A 15273-nucleotide genomic window follows, 5' to 3' on the forward strand; every position below is an offset into this window, starting at 1 on the left:
AGACTGGAGAATAATATCTTCTTTGTCTTAGATAGTCCTTCAGCATCAAGGGTAACTTCTCTTCATTCTAGTTTGTGGGTTCTGAGATGACTGATTAAGTCAAGATAGAGAGTCTGCAGCATATCATAGACATAACAGAAATGTGGCTGAGGGAATAGCTCGACTGGTAGATACCAGCTCTAACAAAGATGCAGGTCAGAGAGGAAAGGGAGAGATACCTTCCTGGTGAAAGAGGACAGAACAATGGTCATTACAGATGATATTCTTGGAGATCAACCAATGTGGCCATATGAGTTAAACTTGGAAACATAAAGGGGCCTGCAAGAGAGGATGCAGCACCCCTCCTGGGGAATGAGGTAGGTCAAATGGCAGAAATGCCTGTTGGTGAGTACTTTGGGTCCAGTGACCGTAATTCTATTAGTTTTAAAGTACTCGTGGAGAATGATGTGGCCAGTGCACAGGGTAAGGTATTGAATGGGGGCAGAACAAATTTTGAATCATTTAGTGGGATCTTGCAGGAGTTGACCAGGTAAGATAGTTTGCTGGAACATAGTGTCTGCCAATTGGAAGGCCTTTGAAAGTGTGATATGAAGTGTTCAGGGCCCGCACGTTCCTGTTAGGCTGGCAGGTTTGAACAACCCTGGTTGGTAAGAGATACTGAGGCTCTAGCTAGGGTAAAGAGGGAGGCATACGCTGCTCTACACTAATTGCAAACTAGTTAATCTCTTGATGAGTACAAGAAATGTAAGGATGCACGTAGAGTGAAGTTAGATGGGCAAAAAGGAGATATTACAGAGATCTGACAGGCAAGATGAGATTCTACTGGTACATGAAAAGTAAAAGGTAACTAGGAAAAGAATAAGAACCCTTGAAGATCAGCATGACCATTTGTATGTGGAATAAAAGGATATGGGTGAGATTTATTATGAACACTTCTCTTCAGTTTTTTTGTCTGTGAGAAATCAATGGAAGCTAAGGAAATGGGGGGAAATGAGTGGTATTGCCTCGGCCAGATAGGAATCAGCAGAGATGAGATCATGAACAGTCAAGGCCTGACCCAGTGCATACTTGGAGCTTGTGGGAAGCTAGAGAAGAAATTACGGAGGCCCTTATAGATATTTTGCTTCCTTCCAAGTATGGAACAAGCCACACTGTACTTGAGTAGCAAGATCCCTGGAGTCATTGTGAGGTGCTGAATACCTGAGCATCTTCCCTTGATCTTTAGAACCAGAATCAGGTTTATTATCACCGGCATGTGACGTGAAATTTGTTAACTTAGCAGCAGCAGTTCAATGCAATACATAATATAGAAGAGGAAGAATAAATAAATAACATATATTTAGATTAAAAATCATGCAAAACAGAAATAATATGCATTAAAAAGTGAGGTAGATCTTGATGGACTGCAGAGCTCATCTCCTCACCTTTTCATAAAAATGGCACATTTTCCCATCCTACCATTTCCTTCCCATCCTACCAATAGTTCCAGAGCAGCGTTTGAACACTGATGCTCTTTTTGTACTGTGTTCATTCATTAAATCTCAAATTTCCACACGTGCACCATCTCTTCCCAAACAGAAAACAGAGATACTCTCCCATGATACACCACAGTAACAGGCTGTTCCGGCCCATGAGTCTGCATCGCCCAATTACACCCATGTGACCAACTAACTCACTACCCCAGATATCTTTGAATTGTGGGAGGAAACAGGAGCACCCACACACGGCCATGAGGAGACCATTCAAACTCCTGACAGATGGCGGCAGGAATTGAACCGAGGTTACCAGCGCTGCAATAGCATTACACTTCCGTCCTGACCCTAAATTAGCAATTTCACTTACAAAATTCTATCTTTAAATTAATGTTGGATCCATTCTGACATCTTACATTCTCATTCTCATCTTACATCATACAGACCACAGCAAAACAGACCCAAACTTCTCCAAATGGACACACTCACAATATAACCTTGAGACGACAGTAATCTCATATAATTACGCCCATCACGTGATATATTACCATGCTTGATCAGGTTTTAAGATATTTCACTTTTACATATTTTCACTGACAGCAATTTCTTTTCTTGGATACAATAGAAAAGTGAAGAATAAGTTCATTGGCTTATTTTTTGTATTGACTGTGAATTTGAAAATTAAATCTATTCACTCTTATTCTATAACTGTTATCTTTTGTACAAAAGCAGACTATTCTCAAATTAATGGTTCCCTCTCATAGATGCTGCCTTACCTCTAGACCTCTCAAGCACTTTGTTTAGTTCTGTGGATGGTGTTCAAAAAGGAATCAACAAGCAGATTACCTTCAGTTGTTCCAGGTCAGGCCTTTCAAAGTTCACAACCTCTGCAAGTATCTGGTCTTCTAAGCCATCTCTGGTGACGGTGAAGTTAATTAGAGTAGTTTGTGCTTGTATTTCTGGTTTATAATGAGGATTAGCCAATTTGGTGTGTAGAATCAAATGGAAATTGGGATGAAATGGACATTCTTTATCTCCAATTCTAATGAACCTTTAAAAATAATAATTAGCTGAGTTATACTTCTGTACTTGTGTTTTATATAAACATAAATTGCAGACAATGTTGATTAAAATCTAATGTTACCTTCCTTTCTTAATTGTGTTCCTTCCAAGTAAAGGGTCTAACACAGGATCAATAATCTCTTCCATGTTTTCTATTAAAACAGTGTCTCCCACACCAAGTGCTTGTTCTAAAACATCCATGTACCTATTAAATGGAACACAACATTGTCAGTGGAAGATTTCCAATATCCACAGTATGTTTAATGATGCAAACAGGATATTAACTACATAAATAAACCAAAAGCGTTACTTGTTTACTCTTTGGAGAGAAGGAGGATGAGAGGAGACATGATAGAGGTATACAAGATATTAAGAGGAATAGACAGAGTGGACAGCCAGTGCCTCTTCCCCAGGGCACCACCGCTCAATACAAGAGGACATGGCTTTAAGGTAAGGGGAGGGAAGTTCAAGGGGGATATTAAAGGAAGGTCTTTTACTCAGAGAGTGGTTGGTGCGTGGAATGCACTGCCTGAGTCAGTGGTGGAGGCAGATACACTAGTGAAGTTTAAGAGACTACTAGATGATGCACATATATACTAGACTACTAGTCTAGTTTAAGAGACTAGACTATGGAGGAATTTAAGGTGGGGGGTTATATGTGAGGCAGGGTTTGAAGGTCAGCACAACATTGTGGGCCGAAGGGCCTGTAATGTGCTGTACTATTCTATGTTCTATTGTTACTAAACAAATCTACAATAGGAAGTCACATTAGTGCCCATCAGACAAATTACAAGATCACAAGCATTCACAATTCCCTTCTCTTCAGAAAGTACAAATTGTTTTTGACGCACAACCTTCACACAAATTGAATTCCAGATTGCAATTACTCTGAATAAAATTCCTTCTATTGCATGTCCCTCATATCCTTTGCCCAAAAGTTTTAATTTGTGTTCCTGATCCTTGTGTTATTGGCAAATAGGAAGAGCTCTCTATTTCGCCTACCTAAGCCAGTCATAATCTTGTGCATCTTGATGAAATCTCGAATTTTTTTTCTTCCTAATGGAATCACTCCAGCATGCCCATTCTTAACACATAGATGAAATCCCCCATTTATAGAATCAATCTGGTAATTGTTTTCTATATGTTAAAGGTCCTTCATTTCTTCCTGAAGAGCAATGAACAGAACTGGATATAAATCTCCCTTTGTAAAACAAACAGTTATACATCCCTGCTTTGCTAGTCCAGACCTCCATTTATAAATGGATGATCCCATTCACATTATCGATGTGTGATCCCTTTTTCTGGAACGTGTGTGCCGATCACCTGTCAGTGCACATGCTTTAAAACTGTGCTATTTAGTTTATATTGCTATCCATTTTCATTCTGCCAAAATGCATCATTTCACATATTATTGTATCATCTGCTTCTCATCTTTCTACTCAGTCTTTTTTTAGTCTGACACTTTCCATAAGACCATAAGGCATAGGAACAGAATTAGGCCATTTGGCCCATCAGGTCTGCTCCACCATTCCATCATGACTGACTTATTACCCATCTCAACCACATTCTCCTCCCTTCTCTCACTAACTTTTGTCAACCTTACTAATCAAGAACCTTATCAACCTCCACTTTAAAATATATCTGATGACTTGGACTTCACAGTCATCTGAGGCAATAAACTCCACAGATTCATCGTCCTCTGGCAAATGAAATTCCTCCTCATCTCTGCTCTGAGGGGAAGCCTCTCTATTTTGAGTTTAGACCCTTTGGTCCAGACTCCGCCATTAAAGAAAACATCTTCTCCACATCCACTCTATCTAGGCATTTCAATACTTGATAGCTTTCAATGAGATCCTCCCCACCATTGATCTAAACTCCAGTGAGTACAGGGGTCCAGAGCTATCAAGCGGTCCTCATACGTTAACCCTTTCATTCCCATGAACCTACTCCAATGCCAGCACATCTTTTCCTGGATAAGGAGTCCAAATCTACTCGCAATACTCCAAGTGCAATCTGACCAATGCCATTTAAAGCCACAACATTATATATTTTAGTCCTTTCAAACTGAGTGAAAACATTGCATTTGCCTTCCTCACTATAGACTCAATCTGCAGATTAACCTTCAGGGATTCCTACACAAGGACTCCCAAATACCTTTGCAGCTCTAATTTCCTAATGTTCTACATTATTTAGAAAAAAAGTCTACACTTCTATTCCTTCTACCAAAGGGCATGACTATACACTTCCCTATACCAAATTCAAACTGCTACTTCTTTACCCATTCTCCTACTCTAAGTCCTCTGCAGACACCTTGCTTCTTCAAAGCTACCTTCCCCTCCACCTCTCTTTGTAAGGTCAGCAAACTCAGTGACAAGGCCATTGATTCTATCATTCAAATCAGTGATGAGTAACGTGAAAAGAATACTGAACTCTGCAGAATAGTACTAGTTACTGGCAGCATCCAGAAAACCTCCATCAGCCAATCTTCTATTATCCACTAACAACATCATTCATAAACAACACCCACTGACTCTCCTTTGTTTCTCCTGCCTGTTATATCGTCAAAGAATTCTAACAGATTTTTCAGGCAAGATTTTCCCTTCAGGAAACCATGCTGACCTTGGCCTATTTTGTCACATGACTCCGAGTACTCTCAGACCTCATCCTTAATAATCGATTCCAACATCTTCCCAATACTGGTCAAGCTAAATAGTCTGCAATTTTGCTTCCTTTGCCTCCCTCCCTTCTTAAAGAGTGGAGTGATGTTTGTAATTTTTCAGTCTTCCAGAACCTAGTGATTCTTGAAAGATCATTAATGCCTCCATAATCTCTTCAGCTATTTCCTTCAGACCCCTGGGTTGGGGTCCATCTGGTCTGGGTGATTTATCTACCTTCAGACCTTTCAGCTTCCCAAGCACCTTCTCCTTAGTAATAGCAACAATACTCACTTCTGTCCCCTGACAATCCTGAGTTTCTGGCATACTGCAAGTGTCTTCCAGAGGGAAGACCGATGCAAAAATACTTATCAAGTATTTCTCTGTCTCCCATTACAACCTCTTCAATGTCTTTTTCTAGGGGCCCAATATCCACCCTTGCCTCTTTTACTTTTTAATATATCCGTGAAAACCTCTGGTATCCTCTTTTATATTATGGGCTACTTACCTTCATATTTCATCTTTCTTTATTGCTTTTTAGTTGCATATGGCTTTTAAAAACTTCCCAATCCCCCTAAACAAAAAAAAGAATCAGCCATGATTGAATGGTGGAGCAGTCTCAATGGGCCAAATGGCCTAATTTGACTCCTGTCTTATAGTCTCTAACTTTCTACTAATTTTTGTTATATTATATACCTTTTCCTTTGCTTTTATGCTGGCTTTGACGTTGTTGGCCATGGTTGCCTCAACCTCTCTTTAGAATTCTACTACTTCTTTGAGATGTATCTACCCTGCGCTTTCTGAATTGCTCCCAGATACTCCAGCCATTGCTGTTCCATTGTCATTCTATCATATGATCCTCATTGTCTCCCAAGGGTTCCTTTACCTTATGCTGCCTCATCAAATCTGGTTCAATACACAACATCCAATCCAGAATTGCCTTTTCCCCAATGATTTCAACCACAAGCTGCTCCAAAAAGCCATCTCATAAGCATTCAACAAATTCACTCTTCAGATCCGGCACCAACCAGATTTTCCCAAACTATCTGTACATTGAAATCCCCCATGACTATCATAACATTTTCTCTTTCACATGCTTTTTCTAACTTTTTATACTCCACATTCTGGCTTCTGTTCAGAGGCTTCTATCTCACTCCCATCAGGGTCTTTTTACCCTTGCAGTTTCTTAACTCAACCTACAAGGATTCTACATCTTGCGGGAAGGGAAGCATCAATGGTGGAGGAAGGGAAGCACTGTTCTTTGAAGGAGGGCATCTCTTATGTCCTGGAAAGGAAAGCCTCATGCTGGGAACAGATGCGGGGTGGAGACAAAGGAAATGAGAAAAGGGAATACATTTTTACAGGAGGCAGGCTGGGAAGAGATATAGTCAAGGTAGCCATGGGAATCAGTTAGTTTATAAAAGATGGATCCTCAATTGGATCCTTGACTTCCTAACCAGAAGACCACAATCTGCAGATTGGTGACAATCAACACTGGTGCACCTCAGGGATGTGTGCTTAGCCCACTGCTCTGCTCTATATATACCCATGACTGTGTGGTTAGGCACAGCTCAAATACCATATATAAATTTGCTGACAGTACAACCATTGTTGGTAGAATCACAGATGGTGCCGATGGGTCATACAGGAGCGAGACATGCCAACTAGTGGAGTGGTGTCACAGCAACAACCTGGCACTCAACGTCAATAAGATGAAAGAGCTGATTGTGGACTTCAGGAAGGGTAAAACAAAGGAACACATACCAATCCTCAGAGATCAGAAATGGAGAGAATGAACAGTTTCAATTTCCTGGGTGTCAAGATCTCTGAGGATCTAACCTGGTCCCAACATACTGATGCATTTATAAAGAAGGAAAGACAGCGGCTATACTTCATTAGGAGTTTGAAAAGGTTTGGTATGTCAACAAATACACTCAAAAACTTCTACAGATGTACTGTGGGGAGCATTCTAACAGGCTGCATCACTGTCTGGTATGGGGTGGGGCTACTGCACAGGACCTAAAGAAGCTGCAGAGGTTTGTAAATTTAGTTGACCCCACTTTGGGTACTAGCCTACAAAGTAACCAGGACATCTTCAAGGAACAACGTCTCAGAAAGGCAGCATCCATTATTAAGGACCTCCAGCACCCAGACCATGCCCCTTTCTCACTGTTACCATCAGGTAGGAGATACTGAAGCCTGAAGGCACACGTTCAGCAATTCAGGAACAGCTTCTTCCCCTCTGCCATCCAATTCCTAAATGGACATTGAACCCTTGGGCACTACCTCGCTTTTTAAATATATATTATTTCTGTTTTTTGCATGATTTTTAATTATTCAATATAAGTATACTGTAATTAATTTACTTATTTATTATTATTTTATTTTGCTTTTTCTTCCATATCATGTATTGAATTGAAGTGCTGTTGCTATGTTAACAAATTTCACAGCACATGCCAGTGATAATAAACCTGATTCTGATGTCGGCAGACAGATTGTCTCCAGCGATGGAGACAAAGAGATTAAGAAAGGAGAGGGAGGTGTCAGATATAGACCAAATTAATTTAAGGCCTAGGTGGAAGTTGGAGCAAATTTGAAAAAAAAATGATGAGCTCAGCATGGGTGCATGAAGCAGCACTAATGCAGTTGTCAATGTAGTGCAGGAAGTTAGGAAGCATTACCAGGGAAGGCTTAGAACAGGGACTGTTCTACATAGCCAAAATACCTTATCATTAACTTATTCCATATACTGCGTGCATTCATATACAACACCTTCATTCCTGTATTCATCACTCTTTTTGATTTTGCCCCCATGTTACACTTCAGCTCATCCAACTGACTGAAATTTTGCCTTGTCATCTACCTGTGCTTCCTCACAGTTCCACTACACACTGCATCTACTTGTATACCAAATACCCCATCACTCCGGTTCCCATTCCTCCTGCCAAATCAATCACTGCTCCCTGCTGGCTATTGACAATCACTGTGTGGAGGCCAAATGCATCCTCATATACCATCATCAATAGGCTGCTGCTTCGATTTGTTCAGCACGTAACCCAAACCTTCCCAATTCATCAGGGCCATACTATGTGCTACACTCAGTTCTTCCTCCATGACCTGGATCAACACATTGACATCGTGTGGAGGCTTCCAAGCTTCAAGAACTCCATCAGGCGATGCCAGCTCAGGTCGACCCATGTTGGAACATCTGTGGACGAGATGCCAGATGAAGATTGATCCAACCCTGGCTCCCGAATAGACAGACTCGTGTTTGCCACTCCTGGGCCACTCTTCATTATGAACCAAGACAACGTATACGGCCCTGAGCTGGAGGAGTGGCTTGCCAAAGACCAGTTAGAAGTGTGAAGAGAATAAAACAGCAGCAGCTCAGTTCTTGAAAATGCAATCTATACTACTCCTCATTAAAGAAATGAGCCTAAGCAAAACTACTCATCAACATCAAATTCTATTAGTTACTTACAGACAGGAAATTATGAATTTAACTCTTTATGCATATATGTAGTCATGATCTCACTCAGGCAAGAGAAAGCTCAGGACCACTGGATCTCTGCCACTGGTCACTCCCATGAGCATCAAACCTCAAACCAAGCTGCTCTCCATTCTTTTCTTTGGTGTTATTGCATGATCACCTAGCCACAATGCACAAGATCAGGACACAGCCAGCTGCATCATGGTCTCAACCCTCCTCAGCATCAGCGGTATCTTCAAAAAGCCACATTCATTATGAAGGACCCACACCATCCTGGATATGTCCTCTTCTCGTAACTACCGTCAGGTAGTGGTTCAGGAGCTGGAACACCTACACGCAATACTTTAGGAAAAGCTTCGACACCTCTGCTATCAGATTTCTGAAGGTACCACAAACCTATAAGCACAACTTCTTCGTCTTTACCTTATTGACACTGTTTATTTTGTAATTTGTAGTAATTCTTTATGCTTTGCAAAACAACAAATTTCACATCATACAAGACAGTAATAATAAACATGATACTGATTCTTGACAAGATGTAACAGAACAGACTTCACTGAGGGCAACAATTTTCAAATTAAACTGCAGTCACTGATGCAGCAATGCATCAAATTCATATCATGCATTACTGCTAGCTCTTTTAAAAAATGGTCCTCCCATGTAGATCACAACTACTCTCTACTTCCTGTCTTTAAGCCGATTTCCCTTCCATGATAACACTACTGGTGATCTTTTAATTGTATAAGCCTCTATTTTCCTTATCAATACTGAATACTGCTTTCCAACTTTCGTGTGGGACTTCAGCAACCATCTTCTGAAAATCGCTATGTTACTTCACTCTGGAGGTGATAAACCTTTCAAATTCTCTTTGCTGAAGGGTTGTGGAGACTCAGTCATAACTGAAATTAATAAATTGCTGGATAACAAAAGAATCAGGGGTGGTGCTGGGAGGTACGAGATGAGTCACAATCTCAGAGGATGAAGAGCAGACTCAAGGGCCAGAGATCCTAGCCCTGCTCCGATTTCTCAATCCACATGGATGACGTCCACAGTAAGCTTTTCAAATTTCTTTTACTCCAAAAAAAAAATTGATTAGATCAGTCAAACATTCATTTATCTATTTTTCAAAAAGGGGAAATGGGAGAAACCTCATTCAGATACAAGCAGCAATGTTTTCTATGGGTCACTGACACTGGAAAAGTGCTTTGGATGGTGATAGACTGGAGCAGATCGGGGTATTGCCTCCACCTGGCCTAGTTTTTTTTTTAAAAAAGAGGTAAAGTGCTTAGAATTAGGTGGTGAAGGTCAAAGCACATGGAGAGATTGAAAGGCCTGGATCAATGGATCACTGGGTCAATCACTGCCCTATTTTACTCCTCATTCTTCCTCTCCTCTCAATTCATTCTCATTGTTGACACCATCGCATCTCTTGTTTTCCCATACCTCACATCTTTCACTTCTGCACCACAACAATTGGTGAGGCCACACTTGTGTGCGTGGAGATTTGCTGGAGAGGGTGCAGAAGAGATTTGTGAGGATGCTGCCTGGACTCGGGGACTTGAGTTATTCTCAGAGGCTGGCCATGCTTGATCTTTATTCTCTGTAGTGCAGAAAAATGAGGGGCGGTCTCACAGAGTTTTATAAATTGAACCAGTTGGACAGTTACAGACTTTTTCCCAGGCTTGGGAAGTTTAAAACTAGAGAGCACAGATGCAAGATTCAAAGATCTTCAAAGACTGAAAGTAGATTTATTATCAAAGTATGATGCAGTATACAACCCTGAGATTTGTCTTCCTGCAGAGAGCCACGAAACAAAGAAAGAAAATACCAAACAGCCAATGCACAAAAAAAAACAAGTCATGTGAATTGCAAAATACGAGAGAATAGCACACAGAATACAAAACATCAAACCACAGAGTCCTTGAAACTATCTAGGAATGTTCAGTTTAATTCAGTTCAATTTAGTGCTGTTCTCCAGGCCATACTCTCCATTGCAAACCTCACCAAGCTCCCTCTGAGACAGCAAAGTGCCAGATCACTCAACTGGCCCAAAAACACATCATCAAAATGTAAATCACAGGCTCCAATTGCACGCAGCTTAGGAGTAGAATCATATTTCGAAGAGGAAGAAGTAAAAGTAGTTTTGTGAACCGTCTGAAGGACGTTGCTGTTGGTCGTCTGGTTGACTGGCACCACTTTGACAAGAGGGAAAAGAAGGAGGCCTGAGAGGCAACCCTGTTACACGGAGGGTAGAGAGTACCAGTAATGTAGGAGGTTGTCATGGAGAATACAATGGCAACATTACTAAGTATTTTGGTAGGTGCTAGGAGAGGAGGAACTTGGAGGGTTATGGGCAAAAGGGACAGGCAAGGAGGATGTTGTAGTCAGCATGGACTAGTCAGACTAAATGGTCTGTCCCTGTGCTGTTACTTTATGAATCTAATGTTCTTAGGTTTCAAAGTAATGTTTCCCTTAATCTATGACAGAAGAAATCATGAAATCAGATGTCATGTATATATCTTTTCCCACCAGAGGAGAATTTACAGACATTTTAAGCAGTGGGAGGGATATCAAAGTGATTGACAGTAAGAATGGTCCAACACAGAACATTTGTTCATATTTTATCATGTTTCTACAATTTCTTTTCAATGTGACACCATGAGTGTCAAAAATTACATCTGATGGCTGCCTGGGGAGCACCTCAAGAGCCCCATTCTAGTAGGTGTCACCATAGTTGTGAACAGCATCGTGCAAACATCTTGCTTGGAAATGAAACATGTTTTACAGGTTGGGAGAAATTGCTGTCAGCTCTCCTGTGTACAAACTTGCACATAAGCACTGATAAGTAACTGCAGTAACATCAGACAATGTTTGGCATTATATGTCCCAAGTCCTGCAGCAGATCAGAGGACTAAGAAAACATGAAGCCAGTTTTAACCTAAGGATTGAGGTACACTGGAGGGTCAAGCTGATTCCATCTCTATTCTCTCTCCAGCATCCAACCTTGATCACTCTTCCCCAAATCAACTGTCTCAGCAGACTACCCAGCATCTCCTCCAAGATATCTGCTAGACACCAGCCCACTCAAAAAAGTGATGTGCCCTATCATCATCTCTTTCTAAACCTCTCTGGCACACCAGCTCCACCAACTTCTCCATAATTCATTTCCAGCAATTACTGATGATAACAGAGGAAAGAACTATTCTACTGCATAATACTTAGAATTTTTGTTCGTAGAATATTAAAGCCTCCCCGATGAATGCATCCATTTCAATGGAGCAAGCACTTTCAATTCATCTGAAAGTAAGATGCCTTCTCTCCTCTCCTCAATGTATCCCATGAGCTTTCATAACAATATATTTGAAAGCCCTTGGGATTGACTGAAGCATTTCTTGCTCTGAGCCATTGCCCACACCTACAGTGACATGAAGTTTTGCTTTCTGCACAAAATTGAACACTCTAAGTTACATAAGAGCTTGCAAGGTTTCAAAATTTCAGTCTTTAAATTGGCAAAATACACATCAGGGACAGGTCTCCAAGCTGTTGTTCATCATGTACAAAAGGTAACCTGCAAATTAAGGTGATCTTTTAACCCCAGAGTTCTCCAGGCAGAAATAATCTCTTCCCATCCCCCTAAACCAATTTCCTCTTGGAAAAGTAAAATCATCTCCAGCATTGTTACAAAGGCAGTAAAGGATCCTTTAGTCTGTACAAGTGCAATAAAGATAGTTCAAATGCAAGTGATTATTCCTTTCTATAATTGCTGCTTGTCTAAAAAAATACTTTTTCTTTGCATCTTGTTTAGCTGCATTTGTTTAGCTTCTTTGCAGATTTAGCTGCTGTCAGCTCACCCTTTTTGTCCCAAGTTGACAACTTTCAAATTGCTGTTATATCTGTTTTTGATCCATTTAATTCCCTGGAGCTGAGGATCAATTAAGAGTGGCCAACGTTCACAATTAGAAACAATAGTGGCATTCTCTGTGGACATTTTATCGCTTGGTAAGCCTTCGTTGTTCCAGGTTGCAATTGTTGCATCGTCTGTTAGTAACGCAACAACATCTAAATCTTCGGTCATTGGAACTGGAACCTGGCAAAGGAAGCAAATTCATTAAGAATATTTAAGATTGATTCTTGTTCAAATTTTATGTTGTAGTAAAACTTAATAGAATTATTTTGTATTTTGTTAACTTTTAAACGAACAAAACTTAAACAAGAATATTTCCAAAAATAATCATAGAATTTTCCATGTTATCGAAATTAACAGTATCATAATTTTTTTCTTCTTCACAAAAGCAAAGTACTTCAACAATGAATATTTTAGTCCAACTTAAAATAAAACTATCTTGTTCTGATCTAAAATATATCCATTTGAACTGCATTCTTCTCTCATTGCTGAGGTAATTATAACATTTGCCAGTTTTAACAACCTCTGCATCAGAATAACGATTAGTGCTTTCCAAGTCAAAATTACAATTTCAACATGCAGCCATATACAACAGTGATTAAGATACTAATTTAGTGAGATGCTTTACTTTAAGTCCTTAATATAAAAAAGTAGTGACCTTATGATAGCTGTGAACTCCTTTGCTGTGAAAATGTCTCTGTTGTCCTCCAAACTGAACTAATCTGGCACGTTCAGGACTTTGATAAGCATGACTATTTTCCAGACAATTGAGGGTGTTATTTTATGAACATTCCAACATTTTAAATTCACGTTAAAAAAAAGATTTTAAATTCCAATTAAGTTAGTTGGTTCAAAGAGAGCACAGAAATCAGGGCCTCAGCAAGAGCCCAGAGAGTTGGGGTAACTGGGACTGCAGTGAGTGGTTGAGGAACAAGGGAGCTGGGGCCTCAATGAGTGCGAACCAGAGCCTGAGCAAACAGACAGGATGACAAGGAATTAATACCTCAGTGAGAGACTAATGAGTGTAGGAAATAAAGCCCCAGCTTAGGAATTGGGGTTTCAGCAAACAGTCACTGAGTGCAGGAACCAACAGGGTAACTGGAGCCTGAGACAGTAGCTGGGGTGAGGAGGGAGCTGGGGCCTTGGAGAGTGGTCTAGAGGGTGCTGGCAGGTAGATGGCAAATGCAGCAAACATCACACGTTAATTCAATTGTCTAATCATCAGGATTTCCCAATAATCACTTGGCAAATTGTTGGGGCTCTACTGAATTTGCAATCATTTTTTAAGAGGTTGGAATGCAATAGACACAGAAAGAAAACAAGTTCCGTTTAAAGCAAGATTCTCTACACTACGAGAGAAATTCCCACTCGTATTAATCCAACATCCAATGTCACTCACCCACTACTCACAATGATCTTGTCCAAGTAATAGTCATGAAGAAATTGAAATGATGAACAATTTCAAGCCTAGTTTGGGGATGTGTGTCAAGTAAGGACATTGCAGATCTTAGTCTTCATGTATACTTTTCTTATTCGTTCTTTATACAGTGAAATTAGTGTTAGCAACCAGCCTAACTGTATCATTAATGAATTCAAAAATATTAACCGTCACACACAGATAGAATTTAAAGTGTCAGGCAAAGGCCTGCGTTTCTTCCATGGGTAGAAAGAGGAGGTAAAGTTATAATTATTGTTACATGGTGAATACAAAACAGAGGTTTATTTCACTTCATCATCCTGAGCCACTGCTACAAGACCACAGCAGCCAAATGCTGAACATCCCTCAATCATTTCTTGTGCCTGCTGTTCCCTGGGTTTCATTTGTAGTGCCCAAGGTAATAGCAACAGGCTTGTCTTGTTTCCTCTCCTCCAACTGTGGCTCCAGCAGATACCTGCTCAAGACCTTAATCACTGGACTGCGATTGCTTATTATGACCCCCTTGATACCACAGGACCTTTGTTCTGGGTTTCTACTTGCTGGCAGAAATCTTACCAGGAATCACCATATATACTTTAGATGTATAAGCAAAGAAATTGGAGCAATGCCATGGCTGTGTTGGAAATACAGTCCCAATTCTATTTCCCAAGGGTGAAAGTGTTTAAGCACGAAATCCCAATTAACAGACCAGCTTTGAGCTGTCTGGCTTCTACGTCAATTAAAATGGGTTAAAGGATGTTCCTGAAAATGAGAATGTAAGAAAACAATCAAATTTATTTCACATTTTCTTTGGTTTTCACTTATTTTATGAAAATTGAGTAACTGCAGATAATCGATCTGAAATAAAAACAATTAATGCTGGAAGTACACAGCAGATATGACATAAAGGGGTGCCTAATGTTCCATGCCCAGACAGCACCTCGGTAAAATCTGTCCCTTCTCTACCTGCATACAGTCAGAGGCTAAAGAGCAAGGCTCCAGAGAGTAGGACAACAATGGGGTGGTCACGGGAGGCAGAGGAGTGGCTGTAGGATTGCGTTGAGTTGGTGGACTGGGCCATATTCAAAGACTCATCAGTAGATCTGGATGAACACACCGCAGTTGTTCAGGTCTTTACTGAAACAGTCGTAGAGGCATGTGTCCCCACAAAAACGTTTACAGTCCTCCCCAAACAGAGGATCTGGATGACCCATGAGATCCACAATCTGCTGAGGGCCAGATCAGTGACATTCAGGTCTGGAGACCGAGTAAGA

The 15273-nt window shown here is 40.5% G+C and overlaps 1 protein-coding gene across 1 annotated transcript in view; it reads right to left on the reverse strand.

Annotated features, from left to right (window-relative positions):
* dnah9l (dynein, axonemal, heavy polypeptide 9 like) overlaps positions 1-15273 on the reverse strand; it is a 271859-nt gene that overhangs the window by 43726 nt on the left and 212860 nt on the right. Inside the window, 3 exon segments of the mRNA XM_059966255.1 lie at positions 2319-2523; positions 2617-2739; positions 12530-12765. Coding sequence (XP_059822238.1) covers positions 2319-2523; positions 2617-2739; positions 12530-12765 — 564 coding nt within the window.

The sequence above is a fragment of the Hypanus sabinus genome, chromosome 4, assembly GCF_030144855.1.
Source record: "Hypanus sabinus isolate sHypSab1 chromosome 4, sHypSab1.hap1, whole genome shotgun sequence".
Lineage (NCBI taxonomy): Eukaryota > Metazoa > Chordata > Chondrichthyes > Myliobatiformes > Dasyatidae > Hypanus > Hypanus sabinus.